General features: G+C 38.8%; 1 protein-coding gene across 2 annotated transcripts in view; it reads right to left on the bottom strand.

Annotated features, from left to right (window-relative positions):
• Window positions 1-836: 836 nt before the first annotated feature.
• The window catches only part of LPIN1 (lipin 1), a 50,802-nt gene continuing 28,411 nt past the window's right edge, over window positions 837-23,227 (bottom strand). For both annotated transcript variants that reach the window (XM_063330487.1, XM_063330488.1), the window contains 9 exons: window positions 23,033-23,125; window positions 21,566-21,642; window positions 19,384-19,528; window positions 16,018-16,166; window positions 14,245-14,331; window positions 10,579-10,731; window positions 8,648-8,762; window positions 5,232-5,335; window positions 837-4,411 (listed from right to left, as the gene is read on the bottom strand). In XM_063330487.1, the coding sequence (XP_063186557.1) occupies window positions 4,252-4,411; window positions 5,232-5,335; window positions 8,648-8,762; window positions 10,579-10,731; window positions 14,245-14,331; window positions 16,018-16,166; window positions 19,384-19,528; window positions 21,566-21,642; window positions 23,033-23,125 (1,083 nt within the window). In that variant the 3' untranslated portion in view covers window positions 837-4,251. The remainder of the gene's footprint in view (window positions 4,412-5,231; window positions 5,336-8,647; window positions 8,763-10,578; window positions 10,732-14,244; window positions 14,332-16,017; window positions 16,167-19,383; window positions 19,529-21,565; window positions 21,643-23,032; window positions 23,126-23,227) is intronic.

Raw genomic sequence — 23,227 nt, 5'->3', positions numbered from 1 at the left:
ACCTTCATTTCAAAGCCTGTCTCCAGAGTTCCAGTGTAAATGTTTATACAAGCCAGAGACACACAGAAAATAGAGAAGACCGAAGCAGCAGTGACTGCAGGCTGCCCAAATACGGCTGCTCTTGTATTTTTAACACCGAACTTGAGCTGCCGCAGAGCCTTATCAACCCCAAACATCTTTGCTTTCATACCAACTAACACAAGGCTGGCAGTATCACTACGGCTGCAGTCAGTTTGCTCAGCAAACGCGGCAGAGGGAGCAGAAGGCAGTGCTGTGTTCTCACAGACAGGAGGAAAGGGTATTTTTCTTCTCACAAAGCAGAATGGCCAATGTCAAAGAGGAGGAAAAAGTTAAAAAAAAAACAAAAGAAAAAAAAAAGAAAAGGCTATCTAGTCTCATTGCTGTGAATGACAGCGCTCCCATTCAAAACAGATGGCTGGCTTTTCCTTAGGTCACATCAGGAATTAGAGGAAAGGAAAATTCAAAAAAATTCTGGGGTGGGGTAAGATTTCCGACTGGTTCAATTTACTCCAGTTCCCACCTGGTTGCTCTTGGATCTAAGGTGCTGTTCCTACACCCCAAAACAGCCAGAGCCCAGATCCTGGCCCCGTCTCCCTCAGTAAACTCTTCCCATTTGAAAAGGCTCCGGGTCAAACGCTGTAGCTGAACAGCAAAAAAATTTTGCAAGTGCTGGAAGTTCCACCGGATAGCCCTGATAAGAGACCGGCAATTGAGACTGGAGCTACAAAACACTTTACAGAGTTTCAACAGTTCCGCAAAAGCACTCTGCCACTATCAAAGTATGCAGAAAAATAGAAAAGCCAGAAAAAAACCCGCAACTTATATTTGCCTTTATTACAATATACATTTCTACCCCTGTTGCATCCAGCAGATCAAAATGAGGTGTTAAAATGATTTTCATCATTGCAGTAGCACATACATATACAGAGTAAATACTGTATATAAATAGGCCTTGAAATAATAATCCATATCTACAAATAAAAAAATATCCAATACTCTCTTTCTCCTCCCTCCCCAAATTACAGCAGTAACATTTTATCTTCGGGGTAACTAACGCAACAGGCATGGTATTCTTTCCCTCACACGACACAGCCGGAGCACTATGGTCATCAGCTTCAAGAAAATAAGCGTTAGTCATTCCGCACTGCTGCGTATTCTAGTTTATGTGTATCGTGTAAATAGAATATACTGTGATTTAATGTGTCTGCATATTTATGTTAGCCAAATATTCTTTCTGTAGCATAAACCAGCATTACACTGCAAGCAAGGCGGAAATTTTTTTTCTTTCACAGAAAGAGTAGGAGTTTGTTAAACCATCCCTTTTTCTTCTACATGAATTAATAAAGCAGTTTAAATATTAGGCATAAAATGGCTCACATACCAAATCAAAATGTCTTGTAGCCTCTGAAAACGTATGGCGATGTTTCTAGCAGGTCAAAACTTTGATTTTTGTGTCTTTTTTGTGAGCAAATTTGATAAACATTAGTTATAGAAACACACATTTTGTTTCACCGTTCAGCTATATTTCAACTTTCAGCTACAAAGGGATACACAGTATGTCAGAAGTCAGGCACTGAACTTCAACAGAATCACAGAAATGTTGGTCAGAAGGGACCCCTGGAGGTCATCCAGTCCAACTTCATGCTCGGAGCAGATGATTGCCAACACTAGATCAATTCAGCCGTAACTCTGTTTAACCAAGTCTTTAAAAACGCCAGGACGGAGACTCCGCAGCGCCTCAGGGTCACCTGTACCAGTGCTGCACTACGCCTACAAATCTCACAGAAGTCAAACGACCATCATTCACGCTATCATTTGGTTTGAAATACTAATGGCAACAAACAACCCTGGATTAACTATTTATTAAGTTATAAATAAATACAACACAGGCTTTACTTGCGGAGAACTCTCAGGGCCCGTCTTTTCTGGCGGAAGCTACTGTGTGTGGTACCTTAGGAAAACAGATCTTTACTGTTAAGGATAAAAACCACAAAACTGACAGCCTCTTACTGAAGGATTGGTTTGGTTTTATTTTGCATAATAAATAGATCGAAATAAGCCTTTATGAAAACTAAATTAAAATAGGATGCAGTTGGTATATTCACCCATTCATTCAATCATTAATGACAAGTATTACTAGATACTTAAAGGAAAGCGTGGCAATATTTAGAGATGCAATCACCTCAGTTTGGCAACCTGCAATCCCCATTGATTGTCTTTCAGAAAACCTATACCACATTTCTTCCATCTTTTTACTTAAAGATATTTGCATTTTCTTTAAACTTTCAAGAGACCATAATCAGCCTGGGTTGTTAAACACGCATTTCCTCCTCTTTGCGTTTGTCTAATCCTCATAGCTCCAAACTGGGCACGCACCTTGCCCGAAGCAGCAACATTCACGTGAAAAGGAAGACAGGGAGGACTCACCACTGCACACTGCAGCTGTATCAAGGATTGCACTTATATTCATTACTATTGAAGGCACAGAGAAATCAAAAATTGGCCCCTGATATCCCAGATAAAGTCTGCAGCACTAAAAGTTAAAAAAAAAAACCCTACTACAGAATTGCCATCCTACCTACATTGCTATCACTCTCGACATGCAAAACCAGAATTTGGTGAAACAGAACAAATGTGACACAGAGCAGGTGTTCCCAAACTTTGGGTGCTAACTTACTACAATCACATCTTAAAATTTCTCCTGGACCACTCTGCCTTCCTATTATTAAACTCTTAACTGAAAACACTACAAAGCAGCTGCAAAACATGTACCATAGCCTTACAGATCACAAGCTGGCAGAGACCACAGCTTGTGAACCACTGTTTTAGCTATATTGAAATACAATATACATGGAATCCCATGATGCCATTTCAGAGAACAATTAGACTTTTAAATATATTTTAAAAGGAAAAAGTTTCTTTCCTAGCTACAAGCACATTTGAGAATCATTTGGCATGTAGTCACTTGATGTCTACATTTTAAGTAAAGTACCACATTGTGTAAAGGCAGACCATTTGGAAAACATTATCAAGTGATCTGCAGTATTGCTTTTAGCACGCACAGTTAAGTCTTAAGGCTGTCAAAAGCAAGTAGCAAAACCAGTATCTACAGCTTGTGTCTGGACAAATAAGGAAGAAAAAAAGATGAAAGAGGAGATCTCATTATCTTGTAGGGGAGTAAATTGCACTAAAAGTATCCATTCTTCATGATACAAAAACAAAAGAAAAAAACCCCATACAGTAAAACACCTGAGATGCATCATTCACTAGCATCAAAGTTCACATTTTAGCCAAAATAACGTTTCAAAAAAAACGATTCCATTTTGACAAAATCCTCAGTGTTCTTGGCTCAGTAATGGTCTTGAAACTCAGCAGATTCTGGGGGCAAGATGTCTTTACTGAAAATCACTGACTTCAGTAAGATGGGCACTACGCACAGTAGCCCGTAACTTCCGCTTGCACACTTACCTTAATGCAAATAGCAATTCTCGAAGCATGCTACTTCTCAAATTGAGAAATACTGCCAGAATCTAGCCACCTTATTTCACTTGCTTTCTGTTTAGATTACACATCGGTTATTTCCTCAGAAAAGCAGTTACCTTGTCAAAACAACAGGCTGGAATAAATCAACACAGCTCAATTGGCTTTGATAGCCTCACTGATTTACAACAGCTGAGGATCTAGACCAGTAATTAACTCTTAAACAAACAGTTGTTGGTCAAGCAAGGGGAAAGAGGAAGAATCATTCACTCCTTCAGAGAAAGGAATTTTGACATATGGGTTGCAATCCCTGTCAGTGTCACCAGACGATGTCAGGCATGGTGAGCACCTTCAGCTCCCTTACTTGCAGGGTGTTCTGATGAGATGAAAAATTACTTCAGTGAGGCAGAAAAGATACAGAACCACTTTATGACCTTATGGCACGTTAAACTGCAACTCCAACATCACTTCATTTTTATTTGACCTTAGGTGATGAAACTCTATGGCACAATTTGAGGAGCTGGGTGAAGAGCTAGAAACACAACTCCTATTCCCAGTAAGACTCCTTCTTGTCATCTGGAAACGTGACTAAGTATGAAAAAGCATTTTTAAATTTGCTCACAGCAAAAGAATACAATGCTCACAACATCACAGATTCCAGCTGAACTGTCAACAGCAGAAGCCAAGTGGTATCCTTTCAATACAAGCTAACTCATTCTTTGAGCTGAGACCAACAGTTTGGAGACACAGCTAAGATGAGGCTGGATGTACATCCTGAGTTTCAAAAGGTGGCAGAGGTTCTCTCCAGTAGGTGAACTGACTGTAGGTATCAGAACAAGGGAAATCTGAAGAATGGCTTCTTTTCAGCAAGGGGAAAATGTGATCTACCACTTCACACAGTCTGACGTAGCTGGAAAATAAATAAAAAGAATGATGAACCATTGCAGATCTTCTTTCTTTGAATTTTCCCTAAGTCCCCAACCACTCAGGCATGGCTACTCTTCCCACTGACAAGTCACCCTCCTCAAGTGAGTAAAACTAAACTGGATTTTGGTGCCTAGCTTCCAGAGAAGATTCACAGTTCAGATACAAAATCCATTCATTCTAAGAAACGACAGCAAGAAATAGATGCAATTTTCCACCCATATCACCTGCTAAAACATTCAAGCCCCATATTTTGCTTCTCCATTTCTGTCCAGCTTGGCTCAAGCAGCTCCCTGCTCAATCGATTATTCCTATTTTATACACATACGGCTCCCCGTCAATGAAGGGCACTCTTAACATGACTAAATGCCATTTCCATTCAGTGTTAGATACTACAGTGCTGAAGCATCCTGCTAGAAGCCATCAGCCCTATCTTCAGATTTTGTCTTCTGGCTCTTCTAGATAGAAGCTCCAGGAAAAGGAAATTTTGAGAAGGCCATGAAAAGGCAGATGGCTTCAGGAAGCTACCTAGTCTCATTATTATGCAGGCCAAATTGTACACTGATAATTCCTTTACGTGATTAAAGTAGATGGAATATATTCCACTAAATACTAAATTATTTCTTTTCGTCAGTTTTACTGGTGGAAAGCCTGTATTTTATTCTAATTTTTTTTATGTTTTGTTTGAAATATTCTAAGGAATCTTTCATTAGTAAGATCAAATGCATCTTTGGGCAACTTGAGTCATAAATTAGAACAGCAAATTAATTTAGTCTATAAGGTGTTAGAGATAAGAGATTACTTACGATGAGATGTTTGTCTTTGCATGCTCTTGTATAAGTTCTCCTTTGGGGTTAACTGTAAATATCCTGTTTAAAGAAACCCCCACCTGTTTATATGAATAAACATCCTAAACAGAAGAGGAAAAAGACAAGAAGAAAAAAAGAAAAATCATGATTCTGCCCTTGTACAATAATGTTTATTCTTGCTGGACTATATTACACAGAAGAACATACTCACACAGTATTGGTACTAAATTTATCTAGTTATTGTGTATTTGAAATTCTCCATTATGTTACAAACGAGGTCAGTCTAACAAAATGTTCATGAAACAGACAATTTGCAGCTAGGTAAGGAGTTTGCCACTTCAGTGTGAACTATTGATCAAAATCACATTCATTTTTTTCAGTAGCTTCCCTTGACGCAAAAGTAACATTCAATAAAAAACTAATGATATTTGGTGTAAAGGCATTTGCACTTTCATTTTTCTTTAGAGAATATTTTGTTTCCTGGGTGCATTGTATCAAGTATCTTGCAACAGTGCACAGAGGTGAAAACACAACTGACACATGAAACAGTGATTGGTTTCCAAGGACAAGGTCACAGAAGGAAGTCATGACAACTGTGTCTACATTAAAACCCAGGAAGCATCTCTTAGCTCCCCAGTTCAGATTTGTGCCATAGCCATATATTGACTCCATGTCAGAGCAAAGGGGGGGAAAAAAGGGGAAGCAAGGCATATATGCCAACATAGCAGCAGTGAGCCCCAGCAGACAATGCAGATGCAACTCTGGGAAGTACAATTAGAACTCCGAATTAAGAACATCTTCTAAGAAATACAATTCTTAAGGAAAGCAGTGCATAAGTTTTGATCTGTTCTGAAGAAAAGCTTGACAAAAGCAAAGACGAAAATAACTCCCAGGAGATCAGAGCAAAAACAAGCTTCCATTTTACTATTATAAATCATGGTTTTAAAAGCTGAGGTTGTGAAAGACTGGAATGTTAATGAAGATATAAAGATTATTTTTATCTCTATGTTGTAAAGACTGTTACAAAAAAAAAAAAAAAAAAACAAAACATTAAGTAACTGAACAAATGTGAAGAGCAGTCACTTCAAGAATTCAGCATCCTGGCAGTCCATGCACTATCTACACCTGTAACACACACAAGTACTGAAATTTCACTGAGATTGTCCTGTGGAAATAAAAAAAAAAAAAAAAAAAAAAAAAAAAACACAAGACAAGCAGCACAGAAATTTGAGACAGCGATGATCCTGATCCTCACAAAGCCAGTAGCACACCTCACACCTGAAGACTGCACTCCAACAGCGATTAGAGGAGTGAGTTACCAATAATTTCTTTAGAAACGTTAACTTACAGCTTTATTTGAAATTTTATTGAAGTATGCATGAAAATAATGACTTTATTCTATTTCCCTGAGGTTCAAAAAAATGGAACCAGAGGTAGGCATCATCCATAATACCAACCCAAGAAAGTGTTTAAAAAGTTATTTCAGACCCATATGTCTAAAGGGACCTTGATAATGGAAGCTAAGCTATGTATGATCTAACGACTTACTCTAGCAATCGGACAGTGAGGACCTCCTGTCCTCTCTGACATAATACTTCTAAAAATGTAATTTGCTAAAAGTTGAAGCTGAAGAGTTGCTGTTCATAAATGTCAGCAACCCCAACAAAAATATGAGACAAGTGTAGAAACAAAGTCCCACCAGAAAGGCATGCTGAATCCTCTCAAACGCAGCTACAACACCCATGGTTTCGGTGCCAAAATATCCTGCCAGGCACCTCTGTCCGACACTGAGGCATATCAACTGCCCAGTCTCTGAATGTTCATGTTCACACTGGCAATGGCCAGGGTACACATTTATAATGATAATTTTGTCAAGCTATCAATGTTCCTGGTAGTGAACATATCTCAGCTCTGAGCAGCTAGGGGCTGGAATCCATGGTCCATGGACTACGCCTGTATGGAGTCAGTGGAGAAAGATGGTCACCTAGAACCTGAAGTACTTTCTCTCTCTCCAGACACGTCCCATTTCTCTCCACCAACTAGACAAAGAAGTAACCAACTGGAATGTTCTCTGGCTAATCATACTGAGAAATATGAAGGGTCAAGGACCATTCTCTCAAGATCAAATTGCATGGCCATGACACAGGCATATAATTAAGCCAGTTTAGCTTCCAAAACAGGGTTGATACACCCAAGCTGCACACTAGCCATATGGTTATGTCCTTTAGCCATAAACACCACACTGGTGTTACCAGGTTTCTTGTTACATGTGTTTCTACAGAAGATATTACCTGAAGAACCAAATTCTCTGTGGGGCTCCTGGGCACAAATATGGGCCCCGTCTGCCTAATTTAGTTAGCATCTAAACTTAGGTGCCCAGTGAAACTGTAAATATCTAAAGAAGTAAGTTTTATACATATATATATATATATATATATATATATGCTTCTGAAAGTGGGATGCTTTCAAAGGTTTTGAGTGAAACAAAGCCCCTGTCCTTCCTTAGACACCTATTACGATACCTACGCTAGTAAACTAAGCAGGGTGAATGCCCATTCTCAGACTTGGAAGTCTCTCAACATTGTGTCAGTATTACTAAACTTTCTATATGCCACCTCTCATAAAACCCAAAATCCCATAAAAAAAAAAAACAACCCCCCACAGCCCCACATTCACAAACACACATACACACAATAAGGCTATATCAAATGCCCATTGGGAAGAGTCCATGCCCCAAGCTAACACAGCAATCATATCAAGAAATTGCCAGGAAACTGCTAGCTGCCTGTGTGTCAACAAAGTCTCTTGGATCATACTAAAAATTTAAAAGAAGGGATGATCACATGCCAGGGTCCCTGCCTCTGCCCAGGCTCCTGAGACCATTTCCTTTTCTGGATGCATAAAAGTATTTTTTGGGCTAGGACAGGAGAAAGAAAAGCCTATAGCCCAATTATACAGCCTTCGAATGGGTGACAGAAATCTGTCTTCCCCTCTCCATGTCAAACGGCATCTCACTTTCCATGCAAAGTAGAACTTTTTAGTGGCATACAAGTTCTTTCGAGCGTACTTAGAGTTTGAAGTATAAATTTCACCAATATTCATCTGAGAGATTTTCTGTCTGTCAACATGTATCTCACTGACACTGTATCAGTGTGGATTAAAATGAGACCAGTGTTTTCACACCAGCTTAACTGCCAATTTACACAGATGTAACATAGTTATTTTGCTGCTTTTCCATCTCTGTTTGCATCCTACATTGCGACATCTTTGAGGAAGAACCCTTATATTTTCCTTTGTATAGGACATAATAAAATTTAAATTCCCATTTAAAGCTTGTAGGTTCTAATGCAACAGAACCATGAAATAACAGCAACCTTTTGCATTCTTTGCAATAGAAAAAAATTCATACTTACAGCAGGCCTGTTTCCAAAAGCAGCATAAAAGGGTTCTGTGTTAGGATAAAATAAGTTTTTGATGTCTGTCAAACACTGAACTTTAAATTTTTCTGGCTTCTTTTCTATCACCTCCCTGAAATGATAAAAAAGGGAGACTGAATAAGTACGCATGAAATACAGCACAAACCATTTTATTTTCTCTATTCAACATTTTTACCTAGCTGGATACTCCTACAGAGCCTCCAACCTTCTCCAATAAATCTTGGTTTGGAAATCACAGTGCTCACAAAGACAAAATAGCATTCCCAAGCTTACATAATGGGCACAGTAAATAAATCCTCTGAAAGAAGGGAACTTCTACTGAAACCTATGTTGTAAAGATGGCTACTGAGCAAGGATGGTTGATTATAGGGAGTAGCTGCTAAATAAAGCCTCATGAGACATAAATTGTCATCAAGTAAACTGCTTCCTGAGAACTACAGCATGATTCATAGATTATATTAGCTTTCACTGTTTATAGCCTTTTTTTTTTCCATTATTTTTAAAAGGATTGCAATTACCATATGTGCTAGAAGCACCTCAGCCTGTTAAGATACTGCTACAGTCAGAGTCCTCCATCACTGCTAATTAGCAAAAGTTAAGGAATAAAGCAATCTTCTATTTCTCTTCAGTTACTCCTTACAGAATATCACATTCATTAATGAACAGAGGAGCTATCTCATCTCTGGGCAAAAGCCCTTTCACAACAGCTTCTCTTGGCAAGGAGACTGAACAGGTGGCAGAGTCTGGAGTTCCCATAACATAGGAAGATGCCAGCACGACACAAAAGCTCTTCAGAAGCTCAGAATCCCACATCCTAGCACCAACACATATGTCAAGGAAGATGTGAATAGTACAGAAGCTTCAGAGGAGTAATACAGCCCTTTGGAAGAGCAGCTCCATGTATAAATCAAAGTTTGAGAAGGTGCAAAAGAAGAATAAAACCATCTTTCCTCAGTCTCAGCATATGCCTGATCTCAGAGCCCTCAAACCCACAATGATTAAATCTACAGATAACAACGAAGTCATTGCCCACACATCACAGCAGTTACAGTAGTATACACTGAAAGATGGCCATTCTTTTGTCTAAACAAGATACGAAAACAGTATCACTTTAAATGTATTTCTAGATATGAGGAGCATAAGATAACAGTAACTACCCTTTCACTGCATTTATTATTTAATCAGTCTGAGAAGTGCACTGTAATACTTCCACAGCCTCTTATATTTAGAACATGACTGGTAAGACAGCCTGTAGCATGTCACTCAATCAGGAGAACGTCTGAACAACCTTCTATTAAAAATTCTAATGAAATATATCCTGTCACAGCAGCTTTTAACAGCTTAAAATATTTTCAGTAATCACTTGACATGCTTCACTATATTAGGAAGAAGGTACGATATTCAAGATCTGTGCTATTATTATGCACTTACTACAGTTCAACACCTAGAAAGAATATTGTCCACGCAGAATACCACAGTGCAGTCAGGAGTATTAAAAGTTCATTTCATTTTCCCACGAATTTCTTCAAAACCCACAAAGTAATATTCTTCCACAAAAAAATATTTATGCCAATGGGAACGCCTTACAAGTCAAGACTAGAGTGTTATTAAAATGTTCACATTTTCCCATAACTAAATATTAACACACCATGTTGAACACATGAAGTCAACAGGTAGGACAGTGCACAGATGCATATTGAGGCATGTCTAAGAGATAAACTAAGCAATGTGACTTTCTATTGGATTTTGGTCTTTCTTTAATAAAATTTCTTCTTAATTAAATTTTGCACCAAAACGTTAGGAAAAAAACCATTATGAATGATTTCAAGTACTCCCATAAAAAACCTGAGAATTCAGTCTCCACCAACCTCCGAGTCTCTTTTTGCATAAAAGGGACATTGCAGTACCTGTGAAGAGCTGAGAATAAGCTGCTCGGACTCAGCAAGAGTGGCCCTTGAGGCAGCACAGTTCCTCGTTCATTGACCCAGTGCAAGTATCCTCTGGTCATGTCTGCCATTCCAATAGCGCGTGCTGAGCAATACAAAAATTTATATCCATTTCTGTGAACAGAAATAAAAGAAGAAATTACTGTAAAAATAAAGCTGGTATTTTGATGTTAATAGTTTTGGGAGGTTTGATTCTTGTAAAAATAACCATGACGGTTGAACAGACTTATCTTTAACCTAGACTTATTTCAAAGGAATAAAAACATTTATGCCAGAACCTTGGATAATTAAAATCCATCTAGCTCCACTGCAGTTAGTGATTTACATCTAAACAGGGCTCGTTTACCTCTGGTCTTCTCATGGCTTATGACTTCTTATGGTTTTCTATCTGCCCCTGCATAGTGGAACCATACTCCTTAGTAGATGTCATTTCAGTTAATGCTGAGGGGAAAACACTTGGCATAAAGCAGAAAATGGTGTATTAGCCTTTGCTGTATTAACAGTGTTTACTCCTGCCTCTTGAGCCCGTGCAAAAAAAGACTAGTCTATGTGCAGAAGTAGCACATTCCTTGAAGTTGGAGCAAATCTGAACTTCAAAACACAGTATGAGAAGTAATCTTTGACTTGACACTGAAATAAAAGTTTTGGCAGAAGTCACAGGTTACCCTTGGTTCTGTTCATGATAGAACAGAGTCCAGTGATGTTGGTTCAACCTAATAGCAATTTACTTCAAGTCCTATAATGAAATTCTTGTTCATAAAATAAAGAAATACTGTACTCAGTGCACTCGTGGTCATTAAATCTAAGTATTGAACATTTATATGGTGTTCTGCTGTAATATCTAGCCTTTACATAATTAACTTGGTAATTTGAAAAACAACATGACTCAAATCTATTTTTTTCTCTTATGTTTATGATCACCAAAGCCCTAACAATTGACAATGCTGGCAGGCACAGAAATAACAACAGTAATTAAAAAAATTAATTAACATTTTCACCAAGTGTAATGCAGAGGTTATACACAGAACTAAATACTGCTCAGCATGTGAATTCCCAGGCTGTCCTGTCTTTTTTGTGATCACGTATGGCTATACAGAATGAAAGCACAAACAAGTGTCTCTGCCACAATTTAGATTCCATCATCCATAATTTACAATTCATCATCCGCGTAAAACAAAAAGCAATAAATGAACCTTAGCATAACCCTAGTACACAGAAAAAAAAAAATCAGATTAGCTAAGAGGACCGTTGTGATGTGTACTACAGGCTCTTCAAAAATTTATGGTAATTTGAATATATAAGAACATCTGAATTTAATGTAATAAAAGAAAACCAATTTTAATTTTCTGCATAAAGCAGAAATATCAACCCAAACAGACAGCAATCAGTAACCCCCTTGGTAAAAGTTAAAATCCGAATGCAGAACATCAGAATACATCAGATACTTCATCCGATTCCATTCGGACATCAATTAATTCTTCTCCTCGTTTCCTTTTTTCTCTCAATTGCTAGTCACAAAACTTACCACACTCTCTGTCTCGGAGCCTTCAGTGTACCTAGTGGCTTGACTACATTGCAATGTAGCCAGGGAACCAAGAGTACAGCTGTGCTCTTGCACTAGCCGCCTTTGCTCACCTAGAAGCATTCCCACACACCGCCTCACATGCGTCAGTCCAATCTTTCTTCTCCTGTTCATATTCATCAGAGGAAATATCACAAGTTTTCTGGAGTATATTGTTCTAGGTCATACCAGAGTACTCTTTCTGTTAATGACATTCACTGACCTAAAGCACAGCTGATCTACCGTAGCCCAATGGAAAAAAATAGTTTTTTCAAAACACCATTAGATCTCAGGTATGTTCAGCTACTTCTTGAAAAGGCCTGTCTTTCTCCATGGATTACACAGAGTGTACAAGCCACAAATAAAGATGATGAATCCCTGTCCTTAACCACACAGCAGCACAGAAGGTATTTATTACTGTGGACCAACAGGCACGAGTGCAAATCAACTCCTGAGCTATAATACAGCAGCTCGCACTGGTGTTGCCAGGCAAAGAGCCAGTTCCTCAGGCTCTTCATAGCATATGTCTTACTGACTTTCAATGCCTTTAAATTGCACTTCAAGCGACATTTACTACTCTCAAAATTAACCAATGACACAAGAGTCTTTTACGAGTGATCCTTCCTAAATTTGCAATTTAATAACAGAATTAAAAACAAAACAAATATGTATATACAGAAATAACAAAATAAATTGCATAATCATCAGTAGTAAAGATCATCATCAATGTCTTCGAAGCTCATCAATATTTATATAACAAAACAACAACAATATTAGCAGTGAATATCCCAAATGGATCCATTTCTACTCAGACACCCTGCTCTACTTTAAGGGTAAGATTTACCTTGCTTGACTAGAAGCCTAATGTTTAAACAGCTCAAGTCTAAGCTGTTTCACTAAACTCCCTTTCTACTCACTGCAAAGAGAGGGAACCCACGCAAATGGGATTCATTCCATGTGTTTTAGATTTCATCCCTGCATGACTACAGGTGAGTCAAGATTGGGAAGAAGAATTCCACCTACAACGACCACCCTGGGGTAAACAGTCTTCATGCATTTCACAATTTCCTCAACAAGGAGAGAAAGGAGAGGGTATTAGCATCTTATTCATTAATGCTGCTGCAACTCTCAGTTTGCAAAAAAGTTCCACTTGCTGCAACTGTGCAACTCATAGAATCATAGGGTTGGAAGGGACCTCTGGAGATCATCTAGTCCAACCCCCTGCTAAAGCAGGGTCACCTACAGCAGGTTGCACAGGAATGCATCCAGGCGGGTTTTGAATGTCTCCAGAGACAGAGACTCCACCACCTCTCTGGGCAGCCTGTGCCAGTGCTCTGCCACCCTCAAAGGAAAGAAGTTCCTCCTCATGTTGAACTTCCTATGCTCAAGTTTGTGCCCATTGCCTCTTGTCCCGTCCCTGGGCACCACTGAAAAGAGCCTGGCCCCATCCTCCTGACACCCACCCTTTCAGTATTTATAAGCGTTGATAAGGTCACCCCTCAGCCGTCTTTTTTCCAGACTAAGAAGACCCAGGTCTCTCAGCCTTTCTTCATAAAAGAGGTGTTCCAGTCCCCTAATCATCTTCGTAGCCCTTTGCTGCACCCTCTCCAGCACTTCCCTGTCCTTCTTGAACCGGGGAGCCCAGAACTGGACACAGTACTCCAGGTGTGGCCTCACCAAGGCAGAGTAGAGGGGGAGGATGACCTCCCTCGACCTGCTGGCCACACTCTTCTTGATGCACCCCAGGATGCCGTTGGCCTTCTTGGCCATGAGGGCCAACTCATTCAAATTACTACATTCTTTGGAACTAAGTGTAGCTATCTGTTTGGGATGGTTGGCAGATCAATCACTCCTCATTGGTAGCAGGCTTTTTGACATCACAAAGCAGGTTTTGCTCTGGATATCATACAGCAGATGTTTACACTGCATAGCACCACTGAAGCGATGAGACATGGATAAAATTCTCACCCTTATAGGTTAAAAGAAGCCTAGAGAAATTTAAATTTTTATGTGCAAATGAATAAACACAAGCCACAGATGCATGAACAGATTTACTGAACACTTACTGGCTCACTTTATGGTACAACTTCGCAATCCCTTGGTGCGTCCAGTCTTTTCCAAGAGTCGGCAAAATATGACCTAAAGTATCTGACCTGAGTAACGGAAAAACAATATAACTGAACTGAAAGAAAGCCAATATGTATAATAATAGATGACGCTAATACAAACCCCACTTATTTGCCTAGCAGCAAAGGAAAACAAGGTTTTCTGTAAGGTACTGATTGTGATCAGAATGGATGATTTTATTCTCCTTTCTTTTGAGATGGGCTGACATGCCCATCCTTTGCCATGTTATTTTAATTACTCTTGTACCCCAGGACTTGTCTTCATGGACAAACTCGTGACCCATAAGGTAACGTGGAAGTTAGAGCATACGCTCTATGGCTATCAATCTATCAATCTAAAATCTACACGGGCTATCAATCAGACCTGTGTAGTAGGCCAGCCAGTACTAAGCATGCTTTTTGAGGTTTTCATTAAGTGTTTTCTAAATAAACCAAATCTACCCATAAGTGAGATTTATGGGAAATTGCAAGCATAAGAAGTGACATTCTAGCTTACTTCAAAATAACTTCTCCACATAAAGCCAGCAGTTGTTCACATATAAAGTGTTATGAAATAGTTATACTGGTTTCAATGTATTTCCCACTTTATATAAGATAAAATTGTTTACACTATAATAACATCTAGAAATTCAAACAAATGAGCACCTCACTTGACTAAGAACTATACAGATACACAGAAAGAAATCCACACCCTGAATATCTTGCATCTTAGAGAGAAAACACTGAGCAGTGGCTTAGGATGGATTTGCAAATTATAAGGTTATTATATCAGGTGATTATAATTATAAGGTGAAGTGCTTCAGTAACTCTCTGGTCAGCTCAACAGTAGAGAGGAGTAGATCCCATTCACTTTATAGAAGCTTAAGAAAACAAAAGGGGGGAAATATTAATTTATGTTGGCATCAAAAAAAAATTGCTCTACAATGAATAAATCACAAGGAAGAAAAGAGTTTCAGTTTAAGTATTTTAATTCACCCCAGATTGCTCTTGGAAATTATTTCTCCTTTGTTCTTTTTCCTAATTAGATATAGCCAAGTTTGATTTTGAAAGAAATTGATTTTGAAACAAATCTAAATATTTCCTTTTAAAAGGTCAAAATAAAATGCCTGTATTTTTATTATGCGTTTCCTTGTTCCACCCACAATTGTTTTCCCCACTGTTAAATAAAAAATAAAATAATAATAAAAAAAAAAAAAATCAGTGAGCAAATCGTTTTGGTCACTCCAAAATTGTGGGGTTTACTCAAAGTACTAATCTGAAACTTTTCATCAAATTCTAATTCTGACATTGATTTCAGAGTCTTGTCTTCTAAATAATAATGTCTTTCACTGGAATGCCCCAGTAATGCCTTTTAAAACAGAATTCATGTGTTTTTTCTTTTTAATGTAGCCAGTGCACTTCATAAGAGTGATGCAGCAAAAAGGTTATGATTTTGCAGAAGGTCCTCCAATACTACTGTAAATACTATCAAAAAACACCAATAGGTGACAAATAATGGGCAAATATAGCATGTGCCTTTAGCTGAATTTTTAATTTTTTAATGATTCTTGCATTGTTTGAAAGCCAAATATAAGAAAATTGCCAAGCCCCCTCCCAAAAAAAAATACTAGAAGATGATTCTGTGACTCAAAATTTCCTGTTAATTACTTTTTCCTTTAGTCCCAAGGACAACTTGTCCTTGCAGAAAAAGCCTCTCCCTGTTCATGAACTCACCGTGTGATTGTTCCATCAATGTCAGAAATAACAACTTTATCATCCCAATTCCATAGGTAAATGGTGCCTTCACAGCGGCAAGTGCCTTGATACTGCGTTGTAACACTAAAGGTCACATCATTGGGGCCATTCTTGAGCTTTAAGCTTTTCTGCAAGACATTATCAGCGAGATAATCAACAAACTGAGCGCATGAAATGGACACAGTGCAAACACAAAGCCACAGATGATCATTGCCTCGGTCACACTGAATCATTGCTTTCAGCAGAGCTATTGTCTAAATAAAGATAGCAGAGCTTTGCCCTCTGTGCTGTATGTTAGGCATTGATTTATAGAGCACAACAAAAACAACAAACAAAAAAAATTCTGTTTCACAGTCAGGGATATTAAAAAAAAAAATCTCCAAAAGTTCACATAAACAATAACAAATTACGGAATAGGGACTATCTATGGGGGGTTTCCATTCTGAGATATAGATACACATGCAGAGAAGAATGTAGGTAATGAGGAGTTCCATGAATTCTAATCAAGAGTGTTTATATGGGGATTTGTGTTCTATGGTATTACATCTCCTTCCTATAATAACCCACCTCTTATACCATATGTCCTATTACCCTTCAGTCTCCACCAAGTTTCCTCAGCTCTCCCACTTCCCTGCCTTTCCATCCCACTGTCTCCTGTGTCACTTACCAACACGCTGGTCAAGAGACTAGTGTCTTTACCAGCACTGTTGGGCCCTAAGCCTTGGGAACAACAGTCCAGGTTGATGCAAACACAGACCCACCATCAGCAAAGGAAGAGTTGGTAAGTGAACTATTCCAGGAGCTTAAGCCCTACAAATTGATAGGCCCTGAAAATATCCACCCAAGGGTGCTAAGAGAGATGGCTGACATCATGCAATGCCTCTCTCTATAATCTTTGGGAAGTCATGGAGATTGGGGGGCATCCCAGAAGACTGGAAGAAGGCTGATGTCACCTCCATCTACAAGAAGGGCTTAAAGAAGGATCCAGGAAATTATAGGCCCATCAGTCTGTCTTCAGTCCCTGGGAAAGTTATGGAATGAATCTTCCTGGGGGCTACCACAAGTCAAATGGAGCATGTGACTGGGAAAAGCCAGCATGGATTCACCAAGGGTAAATCTTGCTTGACAAATCTGATCGCCTTCTATAACAAAGTAACGTGCTTATTTGATGAGGGGTGAGTGGTGGACATTGTCTACCTGAATTTCTCCAAGGTTTCTGACACAGTTCCCCACAGCCTCCTCCTAGAGAAACTGATGCATTACGGTCTAGACAAGTGGACTCTGCAGTGGGCGGGGAACTGGCTGACAGGCTGCACCCAGAGGGTGGTGGTAATTAGCTACTTTTCAAACTGGCAACCTGTCACAAGTGGGGTGCCCCAGGGATCAATACTTGGCCCAATGCTGTTTAGTATCTTCATAAGTGATCTGGGTGATGGGATCAAGTGTACCCTGGTGAAGTTTGCTGATGATACCAAACTGAGTGGGGAAATGGACACTTTGGCAGGGAGAGCCACCTTGCAGGAAAACCTAGATAGGCGGGACAAGTGGGCTAACAAGAACCTTATGAAGTTCAAAAAGGACAAGTGTAAGGTCTTGCACCTGGGAAAATCCAGGAGTGCAGCACAGGCTGGGATCTACCTGGCTGGGAAGCAGCTCTGTGGAAGGGGACCTGAGTGTCCTGGTGGACAACAAGCTCAGTATGAGTGAACAGCGTGCTGCTGTGGCAAAGGCAGCCAACAGGATGCTGGGCTGCATCAGCAAGGGTATCACCAGCAGAGATAAAGAAGTCATTATCCCACTCTACTCGGCACTTGTCAGGCCCCACCTGGAATACTGTGTTCAGTTTTGGTCCCCACTATGCAAAAAAGATTTGGACAGGCTGGAGAGGGTCCAGAGAATGGCCACCAAGATGATCAAAGGACTGGGAAGCCTGCCATATAAGGACAGACTGAGGGAACTGGGTTGGTTCAGCCTTGAGAAAAGGCGGCTTAGGGGAGACATTATCACTATATTCCAGTATTTAAAGGGTGGCTACAAAGAAGATGGAGACTCCCTTTTTAGGAGCCAAATGGAAAAGATGAGGGGTAATGGGTACAAGTTACTCCTGGGGAGATTCCAACTGGACCCAAGAGGAAAATTTTTCATAATGAGAACAAACAGCCACTGGAATAATTTCCCCAGGGAAGTGGTGGATTCCGCAACATTGGATGCTTAAGATTCAGCTGGCCATCTTGTCTAGACTGTACTTTTCCCAAGGAAGGTTGGACCAGATGATCCTTGAAGTCCCATCCAACCTGGTATTCTATAATTCAATTCTATTTGTGGACCTAATCATTTGTTTTCACAAAAACTGCAGGAGTTTAATACTTTAATTGCCTCATTTATATTTCCCTGCAATTGTTCAGTGAGTTAAAAAGTGAAAAGGAGGTGAGAATGCAGAACAACTGATGGGCAACTGATGAGTCTCGCTCACTGTTGAATCCAGAAACCAATCTAAAAGTAGCTTTAGCTTCAGCTAATTTCTGCAAGGTATCTGAAAAGTATCAATATATTTGTGTAACCCTTGCTTTCTGTTTGTTATAGAAAATTACCAACACATCCTATATGTCTCTTGGGAAAAATTCTACATTTCTTACAAACTATTCAGGCAGTGAGTGATGGGCTGTTTAATGCTGTACGCCTTGTGTGGGTTTCCTTCAGAAAATTAATTGGCTGTAGATAAGACGACAAAGAGTATTTCCCTGAAGCAGACCATTTTTCCAGATCAAATTGGAAAGCGTAGAACACAAAACTGTAACAGTTTTGTCAACATTAGTCAAAACACCTCTGTCACAGAGGAAGAGAATTGGCTCCAGAGAAATTAATAGCCTGACCTCATAGTAAATTCACAAGCAGGTCTTTCAGAAGTTACTAACAGAAAATTGTATTTATATAAAATGTGTCTGTCTGCCTATGAATGAGGGGAAAGGAAAGGAGAGGAGGAAAAAAGAAGAAAAGAGAGGCCTGTGGGTTAACATATACACTTTATACATAATAAAAAAGGATGTGGTTCCAGTACACTTATTCAGGTAACAAATACATACTTTGGAATTTAATTTTGATATTTTTCTAAATGGGATCCCATGTCTCCCAATCTCTGAACCCCAGCACTTGCTGCAAGGTACAACATTCATGCTTAATACTGAAAAGAGAAGGGAAAAGATTTTTCTTTTTTTCAATATAACAAGAGAGAGAATTAAATGCAAGACGTAAGAGCTAATTAAGCTTTGCAAGCCTGAATAACAGTATTGTTCATGTTGCATTATAGAAATGACATTTCAGGACAAGGAGGTAAAATTAACTCACGAGCTGGTCAGAAGTGAGTCGAAGTGTTTTTTTGTAACTGATTCCAGACAATAATGAGAGATGACTTGAGTTGGTTTGTAATGACCCGAGGTTTTGTTTGGCAGCTCTGGGGTCTTCATCACTTGAAGAAGATTCATCTTTTATTCTGGAACATTGCACACAGAGAAAATGATGTTATCATGTCAGTAAATGCATCTCAGTATCCATTAAAAATGCATTAACTGTGAGTCACCAAATAAGTCATTGATTCTTTGTTCGTAAGTACTGTCTCACAGGAGGTCATTCACATCATGGCTTTAAATATATCAATGAAGTGCCAAATTTTCATTCACGCATGTTTCCCACTATTCATACTTGTATTGTTCTAGTCATTCACGTGTCTATAAGGTAGTTTTCAGCCATATTGACTCAAAAATCTCAAACTGGTAAAAAAAAGTAATGCCCATTACATACTGTAGCTACAAAAATTCCTCAGTTCCCAGAATAAAGAGGCGTTTGTTATGCTGGCTTCCACCCCTTCTCTCTTCCTCCAAAGAATTAACAATTAATAATAATAAAAAAAAGTCCACATCATGGAAATTTTGTTATAGAAAATAACTCCTCCTTCTCTTCCAATGAGCAACTTTAGATCATTGGAGTATTCTTTGCCAGAATTTGCAGGATTACTCCATTCAGGATATGATGATAAGTCATAAAACCTGAGTTGCTTTACACAATCCTTTTTAAATACACATCAGTATAGTTTTGGTTTTTTTCCTGTTACAACCACTTTTTCAGAATTTTTGTAAGGGTATCTTTCTTCAGAAAATAAGTTTTCCTACAGTAAAGAAATCTATCACCTTAGGCGGAAGGTAAAATATCCTTTCAGATCCTACAAATCTCATCTTTAAAACAATCAACATTTTGCCTCTTATTTCGATCACACCTAGATGTTGTTTGATGTTAGGAAGTCTTGACCCAATATCAAGGTACTGCATGTTATGCCTAGCAACATTTAAAAACCTGTCTTATCCTTTGTAACACTGGCTCTCAAAAGCTCTACTCAACATCCCACTTGTCGCATTTTGCTTGAGAGCAATAAACTCCTAATGACAGATTTCTAAGGTCAGTTAAAATTTAAACAAAGAACACCAATTACAGAATCTAGTCTGCTTGAAGTCTTAATCCCACTTTAAAGCTTATCTCTAAACAACCATGTAAAAAGAAACAGATCTAAATGTCACTTGTCATCCTTAAAAGGAAAATCAGCCTTTCCGATTTAGTCTGTGGCTGTCACAAACTCAGAGGGGCAACTGAGATAACATCTAGTCTCCTACAGAATGAGGAATCCTCCTTCCAGCACATTCATCTGGACTGCAACTGTTGACCTCCAGAAAGAATGACAGCTAATGCCTTTTTGTTTCATAAAGATGATCCTTGAATTTAACTTAATGAGCATAAGTGAACATAATGAGCATATTTAATCTGGCCCTTTTCAGCTCTAAGTGCAAACAGCACGCAGCCAGGCTGTCCTTACAGTAAGACCTGTATGTACAGAAAAGGGGCAAGGTAGGAGAGCTATCCCTGGCTAACTCATCCCTCTAAAGCCTCCAAGGCAAGTTACATCTCATCTTACGGAACCCTCCTGAAGGGGAGATTCTGGCCATACAGTACAATTAGTTTGGAGCACAAGAAGGAAGAGACTTCTACAATCCTTGAAAAAAGAGTAAGAGAAAACCATGACTATTGCCTGTGAAAAAAACCTATGAACAGTCTTAGGCCCTTGAACTTCCCAAAATACACAGGAACAAATTAAGTTGTCAGGCCATAAATGTAAGTAAATCATAAATTTTAGCAACTGGGATCTAACAACAGCATGGTATCATCTATGACGTTCCTTTGAAAACTCTTGAGAAATACATATAGCTTCAGAGAACTGCTCCAGTTATTGTTTGTTTTCACGGAGCTGGAATGGGTAACACGGAGCTGCAGCCAAACCACAGAAATGTCAGAGTGCGCTCACAAGGCCTGCAACCCTGCCATGGGTAGAGCCTTCCTACCTGCACTTATTTGGTGCAACGGATAACAAATTAAACACATTTCACTGACACGGTATTTCTTTATCAAATTATAAGAGGTGGCTTGCTTTCATTTTTAAATGGTGACTCCTGCTCGTTTCAGGTACAGATAATTTTGGGGGTACCTGTTTGCCACGCTCATCTGTGAAGAGTCTTCTCCTATAAGTCCACTCCCACTCATGCCTTGCTCTGGCTTTGTTTCCTGCAAAAATACAAGTATGAGAAGCCATGCATCTCCTGTGGGGCAGACAGGAAATGTTTTTAGGAAAATATTAGAAAACAGAATTCTGTCTTGTACAGACTTGGTAAAAATCAACTGCATGTTTGTTTCCTTTGTTTGTAGACAAAGCAAAACAAAACTTCACAGTTTTCTTAAAGAACAAAGGCTGCACAAAGAATTAAAAATTGCAAATATAAAACTCGGAACAAGAATTAAGATGGAAGAAGTACAGAAATATCAGATTTCACATCTAGCACTGTTGAAGTTCTGGGATCAATCCCATAACTTCACAGTTCATGCATCTCAGATAGCTAGATTTCACTTGAAAAAGCAAAGAGGCGAAAAGGAAAAAAAAAAAATACAACTACCTTTCATAGAACCATTAAAATTCTTAATCCAATAAAATTTTCCAAACTGCTTTTACCTTGAGTAGATGCTAAACTCTATTAATTTAATCCCACAAGATTTTTAAATAGTGAATGGTTTTGAAACACACAAACGATAACACCTCCCCCTATTTATTTATAGCTGCCGCAGCTCAAGAGATAACCAATACATCCACTCAGAGAGAAATTCTAAAAAACTGCAACAAAACTGTGAAAACTAAAGTCTCGTGCTCTGAAGCTCATACCCACAGATCAGTATAATGGTTATTTCATGCTAGGCTAAAAAAGTTCATTGACTGAGGCACAACCATAAAAATGTATTAGAAGTAATTTTCTCCCCTCAAGTACTAATGCTTCAATAGTATAAATTAAAATGAAGAGGTTTTATTAGCCAACTTTAAAGATTAAATATGTCTAGACAGGAGATCAATATTTCATATAAAGTTTTTGCTTTTTTCATTGTTCTTTAATGTTCATCCATGGCTTTAAGACTGTTACCACAAACTTTTAATGCTCAGAAACAAAATTCAGAAAGACTTTAAAGACTAATATATAGTCAATTTTCCATCTTGGGTTTTGATGAATTTTACAGCTCACACTACTCATAAATATGTCTGTTCTTCAACTATCAAAAGAAAGCTGCAGAAATCTAGAAGAAAATATTAAATTAGTGGCACAGCTCTTTGATTTTAAGTTCCCAAACACAGATTTAATCCATTAGGTAATACTGCCTCACATTTGTGTAACGAAAATAAATGCAGAACCAAAACACTGCAGGCAAATATTTCAGGTAGGGTCTGATCCAAAGCCTTTTGAAGTCAGAAGAAATCAAACTTCAGACACCGTTTAAACATCTTAATGTGTATATCCTCAGTCAAACTGAACATTGAGCTACTCTCAGAAGCAAAGTTCTGAGGGATGAACATGGAGGTATCCAGCCTTCCCACTGCAACCAGAGGGAAACTTCACTTGCTTCTTAAACTTACCTCTTTAATAGTGCTGTTCCTCCCTCGCCATGAAAACCACCACCTTCCACCTTTTTTGGGCATCTTGTCCCTCATTATAGATTCCACAGTAGCCTGTGATAAATGGATGGTAACATAAAAAAAACCCAACACAAAGGACAACCTGATATATGTAAATGAAAGAAAGTGCCAAACACACAATTTTAACTTATAATA

This window comes from Chroicocephalus ridibundus, chromosome 3 (genome assembly GCF_963924245.1).
Source record: "Chroicocephalus ridibundus chromosome 3, bChrRid1.1, whole genome shotgun sequence".
In the NCBI taxonomy this organism is placed as follows: Eukaryota; Metazoa; Chordata; class Aves; order Charadriiformes; family Laridae; genus Chroicocephalus; species Chroicocephalus ridibundus.
This window is presented reverse-complemented; position numbering and strand designations above follow the sequence as displayed.